The sequence below is a fragment of the Mustela putorius genome, unplaced genomic scaffold (assembly GCF_011764305.1).
Source record: "Mustela putorius furo isolate JIRA1106 unplaced genomic scaffold, ASM1176430v1.1 tig00003853_pilon_pilon_pilon, whole genome shotgun sequence".
Taxonomy (NCBI): Eukaryota; Metazoa; Chordata; class Mammalia; order Carnivora; family Mustelidae; genus Mustela; species Mustela putorius.
In genome coordinates this window covers 14,432,275-14,441,390 of record NW_025422005.1, presented here as the reverse complement: position 1 = coordinate 14,441,390, position 9,116 = coordinate 14,432,275, and the positions used below count along the sequence as shown (strand labels likewise).

The 9,116-nt window shown below is 59.4% G+C and overlaps 1 protein-coding gene across 1 annotated transcript; it reads left to right on the top strand.

Annotated features, from left to right (window-relative positions):
- The first annotated feature begins 4,090 nt into the window (after positions 1 to 4,090).
- CAMK2N1 (calcium/calmodulin dependent protein kinase II inhibitor 1) lies at positions 4,091 to 7,192 on the top strand. The gene is made up of 2 exons (XM_004741286.2): positions 4,091 to 4,393; positions 5,860 to 7,192. Exons 1-2 carry the CDS (start codon positions 4,228 to 4,230, stop codon positions 5,928 to 5,930), a joined length of 237 nt encoding a protein of 78 aa, XP_004741343.1. The 5' UTR covers positions 4,091 to 4,227; the 3' UTR covers positions 5,931 to 7,192.
- Positions 7,193 to 9,116: the final 1,924 nt, after the last annotated feature.

Genomic DNA, 9,116 nt, shown 5'->3' with positions numbered 1-9,116 from the left:
TGCCTCAAGGAGTTTTTGTCTATTTGAGATTTGGGAGAACTGGCAGATTTTGCAGTTGGAAAAAAGATGCGATTTTCTTTGTTTTCTATTTTGTGATGTAGAGTCAGCGGCCTAGGGGAGAGCACCAGCTTATTCAGGGCCACAAAGAGAGTCAATAGCTGAGGATGAGAAGTACGTTCATCCAGGACTTACTGTGTACCAGGCATATGATGAGTGTATGAGCTCCTTTCCCGAACAAATAGGAATGATTGTTTATTCCTGACCAAATAGGAATAATTATTAGCCCCATTCGACAGATGAGAAAACTGGGGCACCATGAGGTGAAATAATCATGAAATTAGGAAATGCCAGGTTAGGGATTTGAATGTGGTGCCCCCAGGGAAGGCTGCCACCCACCCCGGGGGCTACTGCACTAGACCGTGTATTGCCAGTCTTCCTTGATGGGTAGCAGGGAGGGCAGCTTCCTCTCCGGTCTTGCTTGGTCCACTCCTCCATCTGGCCCTGGAACCCTCAACACAGCCCTGGGCATCTGGCTCACAGCCAGCCCCTCAGCTTTGGAGGAGAACGCACAAATCCCCAGGCTATGTCTGCATCCAGGTCTAGTGCCCCAGGAATAAAGGGATGCCCCACTGGAGGCTGGACAGAAGGGAGGATGGTTGCGGTATTTGTAACTGAGACAGCTGGGAGGCGTAGAGGTGTGGACAAAATACCACACCGATTCACACTTGCTCTTGCAGCAAGGTCATGTGAACTTGAAGACACCAGTGAAGACACCAGTCAACCTTCAGGTACCTTATCTGTAAAATGGGCCTGACTGTCCTAGTCCTGCAGCTTCTAAAGGCTAAGGGAAGGCTCTGAGGGAGGGTGTAACAGTCATGGAAATGCTTTTCTAACTGTCAAGTGCTGAGTGCCTGGAGGGTGTGTGTGTGGGTGTGCTTCAGGAAGGGGGTGTGTACTGAGCTGGGAAGGTGCAATGCAGCCACCTTTAACCTTATTTGGAACAGGGCAAGGAAAACCTAAAAACAGATGCGGTTTAAAAGCCGGCTTATCTTCTTACTCTCGCTTGCTGTGTGTGCAGGGTTCCTCGGCCCTCCCTGTGCTGCTGTGCTCACCTCTGTAGAGCAGGGACTGGGCTGCATGCTCATTGTGTAAATTGCTTCATATCTCTGCAGGTAACTGGATGAGTAGGGTGGTCCCAACCCTGCGGGGAGTGTCCCCTACAAGGACCTGGAACTACAGCTGGCAAGAGTGGCTTCTCCTGGCTCCATCACTAGCCTGTGACCTTGGCAAGGCACTTATCCCCTTTCTGGGAATATCGTTAGACAGGGATGGGAGGTCTCCTCTTTCTACCTCGGAAGATATTTATTTTGAGAAGCAAGGTCAATCATGGATGTGAAATGCATTGCGGGGAAAACAGAAAAGCAGGATACATTTGTAAGAGCTTCTTGTTGTAACTCGATCATCCTCCTGGTTATGCTTTTGTTTTCTCTTCCAGCATTTGGCCTGATGCTAACCTCAAAGCAGACACTCTGCAGAGCCTTCATGAATGGGGCAGCTTGTGGAGGGGAAGCAAAGGGAAGCTGCAGACCGGCACTGACCAGCTGACTCGCTGGGGGATTTGGGGCAGGCCCCTGAGCCTCTGTCTCGGGGTCTTAGTTGCCCCCTTGTCCATGAGGTTGGGCTGCCTCGTCCCTTAGGGATCCTCCCAGCTCTGACAGCTCAGAAGTGGGAATGAATGAAGCGCTAGTGTTCTTTCTCACTACTCATTAAGCACCAGGAGCCTGATTTCATTTTGTTCTGCTAACAGCCCTGTGAGGCATCCAGGCAGCTAGCCAGCCAAATGCCCCATTTTACAGCAGAGATAATGGAAGTTCAGAGAGGGGACGTGACTTGTCCCAAGCCACACAGCTAGCCAATGACAGGATAGGGATTCAAACCCAGGCCCCCTCCCATTCCCCACCCATCCCATGCATCCCACTGTCTGTGTCTCCGGTTTCTCAGCCCCCTTCCTCCGCTCTCCCCCAGGGTGCCTGGCTTCTGGGCAGGGGTCCCTTTTGCACAGTTGGGAGAGGGCGCTGGTCTGGCTCCTCTCTCGTCGCCCCTCGACCAGATGTGGTGTCCTAAAAACCACACTCCTTTCCCTCCCACCTGCCCCCACGCGGAATTCCAGAAGGAAGGGGAGCGTGAACCTGAGGGTGCTCCTTCACCAGGGGTGGGGCCAGGTGCTGGGGCAGCGGTTGGTCCAGCTGAGGCCTCACGAGGGGGGGGGGGCGGGGACCTAGATGTGTTCCCTGGCTCTGCCTTCGCTGGTGGCACGACCTAGGGACGGTTACCCCTCTCGGCACTGGCTCTGCCGAGTGAAGGCGCTCTCTAGGGGAAGAGCTGTTGGCTTTGGGCGAGGATAACGAGCCCTCCTCACGTCCCTTTCCCCCCTCGGAGTTACCATCTGCTTGGCAGATGCGCCTCCCAGGCCTCTGGGGGCTGCCCCAGTCTCCCTCCCGGGATCGGGAGCCCGCTCCTCGCCACAGAAGCCACAGGGTCTCCCCAGGGCTCGAGGCTGTTGCTGGCAGGGAGGTCCCCCAGGGCAGAGGGCTGCAGGCCCGGGGCGTCCCCGGAGGAAGAGGAGGAGGCGGTGGACGCCGAGAGCCCGGCACCCCGGGCGAGCCCGGCGTAATGAGGCACTCCCCTCTCCTCCGGGAGGCGGGGCTGCCCCCTCCACCCCCGCCATCCGCCTCCACCCAGAGGCCCTGCGGGAGCCCGAGTTCTGAGTCTCGGCTTGGGAGCAGGGCCTTCCAGGGCGATCGCCGTGGGGGAGGAAGGGGGTGAGGCCCAAGGGGCCGGGCGCCGGACGTGTGAAGGGGGGAGCGCCAGTGTGGCGGGGGAAGGGGGCTTCCTGGTTTGAGGCCGGCGCGGGAGGCTGCGTCCTCAGGTCGCCCTCGCGCCCTCCGACCTTTCGCCCAAGCGTCCGGCCTCGGGGGAGACCGGCGTCCATCTGTCCTTCCCGGCGTGTGGTCTTTGGCCCGCGCCCCCCCCCCACCCCTACCCCCGCCTCCCGCCCCACGCCCCGTGGCCCGCGCCCTGCCGAGGCCGAGCGGGCGGCAGGTCCGGCGCTCACCGGCTCGGGGCCGGGTAAACACCCCGCGGGAGGGGCGCGGGGGGAGGAGGCGCCCGGAGGCCGCCGGGCCGGGGCGGGGCTCGCGGGGGGCCCCTGGGCGCAGGCGGGCCGGCGGGGGCCGGGGGCGGGGGCAGGAAGCGAGCCGCGGCCCGAGCCGGCCCGCGCGGCCCGGTGACGTCGCGCGGCTTCCAGGGATCTCTCCCCGCGGCCCCGGGTCCCCTCGTCCCCGCCCTCCTCCCGCCCTCCTCCCCGCGCCTCGCCTCCGCGCAGCGGCCGGCATTTCTCGCTCGCAGCTCGCTCGCGGGCCGGCTTCTCCGTCCCAGCCTCCTCCTCCGCGCTCCCACTCTCCGCCTTCCCTCCTCGACCCTCTTTCTCTCCCCGCCGGCCCCGTCCGCGCGCCTCTCCGCTCCGCCCTCGGCGGCGGCGAGCCGGACCCGTCGCTGCCTCCCCTTTCTTCTCTCCCTCCCCTCCGTCTCTCCCTGCCGGTTCCCCTGCTTCCCTCTCCCTTTCCCCTCTGTTTTTCTCGCCGTCTCCCTCCCGGTTTCTCTCTCCCCTCCCTCCCTCCGGGCATCCTCTCCCCTCCACCCCCGTGCCCTCCCTCTTCCCTCGCTCCCCTCCCCCTCCGCCCCTCGGCGCCCCGCCGCTCGCCGCTCCCCAGTCAGCCTCCCCGAAGCCGCGCGGCCGCCGCCCGCACTCGTCGCAGGACCGGCCCGCCGGGCTCCCCGGGGTGCGCCCTCCTCGGCCCCGCGCCCCGCGGGCTCGCCGGGACACCGCCCCCCCACTCCGGCTCGCGGCCCCGCCCGGCCCGGCCCCCGCCCAGCGCCCGAGCGCGCCGAGGATGTGAGTCCTGCTCGCCGGTGCCGGAGCAGCAGCCACTCGCGCGCCGAGCCGGAGCGTAGCGCAGCGCAGCGCCGGGCGCTCGCAGGATCGCTCGGGCGGGCGGCGCGCTCTCGCCTCCGCGGTGCCCCCCGGCCCCTCGCCGGCGCCACCGCCGCAGCTGCCCGCGGGCGGTCCCCGGCCGGCCGCCCCCGGCCCCAGCGCCGCTGACCCTGTCCGCCGCGGGCGGGGACGCGGGCGGAGGAGGCGCCGCCGCGGAGCCCCCGGACGCGACCATGTCGGAGGTGCTGCCCTACGGCGACGAGAAGCTGAGCCCCTACGGCGACGGCGGCGACGTGGGCCAGATCTTCTCCTGCCGCCTGCAGGACACCAACAACTTCTTCGGCGCGGGGCAGAACAAGCGGCCGCCCAAGCTGGGCCAGATCGGCCGGAGCAAGCGGGGTGAGTTAGCGGCCCCCTCCCCGGACGCCCCTTTTCTCGGGCGCCGAGACCTGGCCGAGGTTTGTGGGGGCTCTTCAGCACCCGGGAGCCGGTTCCGACCGAACGGAATCCCATCGCGCGGAACTGGGGGGATCCCGCACTGCGGGTCCCGCGCCCGCTGGCCGCAGAAACCCCTCCCCCTCAGCCTGATTCCCGCTGGGGTCACCCAGGGGGCGTGGCGGCCCCGAGCTACCGCGGGGGCTTGGAAGGTTATTCTCGGGTCCCCACCCGCGGCAAAGTTTGCTTTTCGATTTCTAGCCCCCCTCCCCTTTTGCGCAGTGTAGGTGCAGCTGCACTCGCTTTATAACCCGGGGGTGGGGGTCCCAGGGCTCCCCCAGGGACGGCGTGGAGAACTGCTTGGGGGGAACCCCACTCCCGCGGGGAAGGCTAGGGGCTTTCGGGGCGCACGGCTTCTCATTGTTACTTAGCACGGGGAGGGGGTGGCGGAGTCCAAGCGCTAGGCGCGGGAGCTGGAAAAACCGGGGGGAGACTGGGACGCAGCGAGGCTCGGAGAGGAGCTCCAGAGGCGCGGGGACAATGAGGGGACCTATAGCTGCCCGGAGATATTGAGACGCAGAGATGGGGGGCTGGTGGGGGAGGCGGGTGGTGGATTGGGGGAGACCGAGAGGGGCAGAGGCCAAGACAAAGCTCGGGAGAGGGAGCCAGAGCGGGAGACAGCGAGCCGGGGACGCCAGTCGGAGAAGGACAGAGAAGCAGCTGAAACAATGAGGGAGACCGACACCCCAGACGGAGAGAGACCCAAAGACCTCGACAGGTGACGGCCACGCCGAGAGACTGCTGGCGGGACCGAGGAAGGCGAGGCTGGCTAGGTAGAGGCGGTGAGAGAGGCGGAGGGGCCGGCGGATGCCGGCAGCGCCGGGAGGCTCTGACCTCTGCCGCGGCCGGCGGAGCGGAGGGGGCGCGCAGGAGGGGTCGCCGGCCCTGGCCAGGCCAGATCCGCGACCCGCCGCGTGCCCCCTTGCTCCCCGCATCTCCGTACCCAGAGCCTTAGACACCCGCGGCGTGCTCGGGGCACCCCCGAGGGTCCCCGAGCGGGGACCCTAGCACCTCCTCCCCTCCGCCTTCTGCCGGCGAGCCTTCTTTCCGTAAATGCGCCGGGGAGGTGCGGTTCGGTGAGGACGCGGCCGGTCGGCGTCTCGGCTGCGGCCGGGCCTGCGGGATTTGCGCCCTTTCCGCCGCCTTTTCTCAGACCCGAACCCGGACTCAGCCTGGGGTCGGGGGGAAGCGGTTCAAAGGGAAGCGGCACAGGGTCCCCCCGGCGGAGACAGAGGAGGTTGGCGCGCGAGGAAAACCCCCCCTCCCTCGGCCTCCCGCATTTCCCAGTCCCCGGACGTAGCGGGCGACATCGGAGACCCCCGGCGAGGCCCAGGCGCGCTCACGTCTCCTTCTCTCCCCTTTTTTTGCAGTGGTTATTGAAGATGATAGGATTGATGACGTGCTGAAAAATATGACAGACAAGGCACCTCCTGGTGTCTAACTCCCCCAAAGACAATGAGTTAAGGGAGAGTAAGAACGGCGGTAACAGTTATTGGCAAAAAGCATGAAAAGAGAAAGCACTTTGAAATTCATGACTAGCTTGCTACCCACGATGAAATCAACAACCTGTATCTCGTGTCAGGCCGGGAGACAGACGAGGCGCGAGAAGGAGGAGGAGAAGGCTCTGGGCTCCTCAGCAAAAATAAAAATTAAAAAAAAATTAAAAATTTAAAAATCACTATATACACACATATAAAGAAATAAAAAAGAAGTCTCAGTACAGCTATTTGTCAAAATTAATATCCATTTCCTTTTATATACAGTGAATATTGCGCAATGATCTGGATTTTGAACCACTTAAATAATGAAGCGGCAACACCGGGTGTTTTGAGGTGTTGGCATTCTTCACTGATTTGGCTGTTCCCAATGTTTACACTATTTAATCTTGCAAAAATGATTCTGTGCACTTGGATGTGAAATGCTGTCCGGTTTTATTTTTTTATGTTGTTATCCTTGGATGTATGAAAAATCAGCAGATGATCTCTATAGATACTATGTTTTATTTTGGTCATCATTTGAAGTTATCAGGAATGTGCTTAAAACAAGAAGAGAACTTTTCTAAGGAATGATACAAAGGAAGAATCCTTGTTTTATTTTAAAATGACTTGTAAAGCTTGTGTTTCTTTGTTGCTGCAAGCTATTTGCCCAAGTTAATGCAAATGGACACATTTTATATGTCAGGAAAAAAACCCAGAAAAACAAAACAAAACAAACAAAAAAAAATGCTTGAGCTCTTTCTAACCTCTTCCTGCAGTCTGTTGTGTGAGCAGCCTGTTTTTTTTCTCTAATATTGTGTCAGTTTATTCTCTTTAATGGGCTGTAAAAAAATGTAATCACAAGAGTGCCAAATATCTTGAAATGCCGAAAGGCATTTTGGTTTCTTTTCTTTTTCCTTGTGCTCTGAGTCCACGTAAAGGAATGCTTGGAGTGTCTTTTCTGTTATTTATAGGGGTTCTCTTAAGGCACACCAGCTGCCTGTTTTGCATGGTATTTGCAAAAAAAAAAACCAACAACAAAAAAAAAAAAACACCTCTTGCGTGAGGAAATCTTTTACCACTTTTTGTTTGCAACTTTGGACCTCAAGAGGTTTCTTCCCTTCCCTGTTCCCTCTTTTCTTAATTCGATATTCTGGATGTCGCACCTGTAACCAGCACACGGGGCTCTTTCTCCAACTTAAAATAAAAGAACTGTCCCTGTGTCTCACTCCTCTCTGGTCTCTGCTTTGGTGTTGGGGGACTTGCTTTTGTCTGCTGGCTGCAGACCAGAAGGAGGGACTGGTAGCTTTGGTCCTGGAGGCAGCAAGGCAGTGTGGAGGGCCCCCAGGGCGGTGTTGGGCTCAGATGGCTGGAAAGACAGTAGACTGACAGGGCCATCGCCGGAGGGAGAGTTTGTTCCATTTGGATTTGCAAAGGGCTCTCCCTGCTTCCCTGGGTTGCTGCCATCCCTTGGGTGCTGGCGATGAAGGTCCCGTGTGTTGGGAGGCAGGCAGTCTTGTTAAAAAGAGTAGTGTTTAGAGGCTGGTGGACTTGGATTAAAATCCCAGCTTCTTCGCGTCCTACCTATATGGATTTGAGCAAGTCACCTTGCTACTTGAAGCCTCAGTTTCCAAATCTGTGAGCTGGGGGTCAGGCAGCTCCTGCCTCCTGGAGTTGTGGGAAGTTTACCACCACACCCAGCAGGCTGTAGCACTCTTACAGGCCGCTCTATGCCCATAGAATGCTTCACCGGGGGCCATCTGTCCTCAAAGGCAGGACTGAGGAGCAGCGACACCCTTTCCCCTGCACCTTGGGCTTCTGGAGTTCACAGGCCATTGCAGAGTTCACAGGTCACTGTGTAAGGGATGGGCCCCGTCTTCTGGGGCCCACACAGCCTGGTAGGTCTCAGGCTTCCCCCAATCACCAAAGAGGGTCCTTATGAAACAAAATCTCAGTCCCTCGCGGGGTTCTGGGGGCAGGTAATGGTGATGGAGCAGGTCGCTGTGGGGGGAGGGTTTGGGAGAAGGGTTTTTGGCTGAAGAAAGGCCTGGAGAAGTTTTTTTTTTTCTTTTTTCCGGGGGCTGTTCTGCATCCAGGAGCCTCAGTGCCTGGAGTTTTTAATGTGTTTGTTGTAAAACTGTCAGCCAGGGAGTCACAACACCGCTCATGGTGACAGGAGTGTGATTGTGACTCAGACATCAGGTAAGACAGGCCCCAGGGTGGTGGCAGTGGGGGTGGGGAAGAGGGGCTCCAGAGGGCCTGTGGGGGAGGGGGTGATGTCTCATCCCCCTTCCCAGGCAGTGGAGGCCTTGAGCCTCAGGAGGGCCCAGCAGAGAGGCTGGACATCCTATGAGCCATTAGTGGGAATGGAGGGCTGGTGGTGGGAAGTGGGAGCTGGTGGTGGCAGCAGGATGCCCGGGGGATGGCAGCTTGAGCTTCCCAGGCGCGTGACCTGTTCCTGAACCTGGCTCTGTGTCCAGCCAACCCCAGAGAATCCCAGTGTTTTGGAGCTGATGGGCCTGTAGGCACCACAGAGCCTGACTCTCTTTCCCCTTGTGCTTTTCCCGTGAGAAAGTGGAAGGTTGCCACGCTGGGAGCGCGAGGCAGGGCCCACCTTCTGCTCGGCCTCAGTCGGCCAGGAGGGGCGGGAGCCATATGAAAAGAGTCTTTCTGAAGACATCTCTTGGTCCATACCAGGAGTAATTACTGCTTAGCTGCTCGATACAGTGCAGCTCTTCTCTCCCGTAATCCACCCGGCAACTCTGGAAACCCACAACGATGAACTCTCTGGTAGGTGAAGAAATGGATGCCCCAGAAGGGCTAAAAGGACCACAAAACAACCACACTAGCTGAGCTTTGACTGTACGCCAGGCTCACAATAGCCCTAGGAAGCTGGCTTTATTCCTATCCGGATTGTGCAGGAGAAACCAGGACTCAGAGATGCGAGGTAAATTGCATAAGGCTGGTGTGCTAGTTGGTCGGCTCAGCAGGAGTAGAACCCAGAGCCTCAGTTCCAGGACGTTGTGGGGGGAGGGGGGGGGCAATGCAGAATCACCAGAGCTCAGTCCCAGCTGCAGCCATTGTCCTTCAGCCTTAAAGACCCTTTAGCTGGTTCGTTGTTTCGAGGTTACGCTCTCTGCCTTCTGCACAAC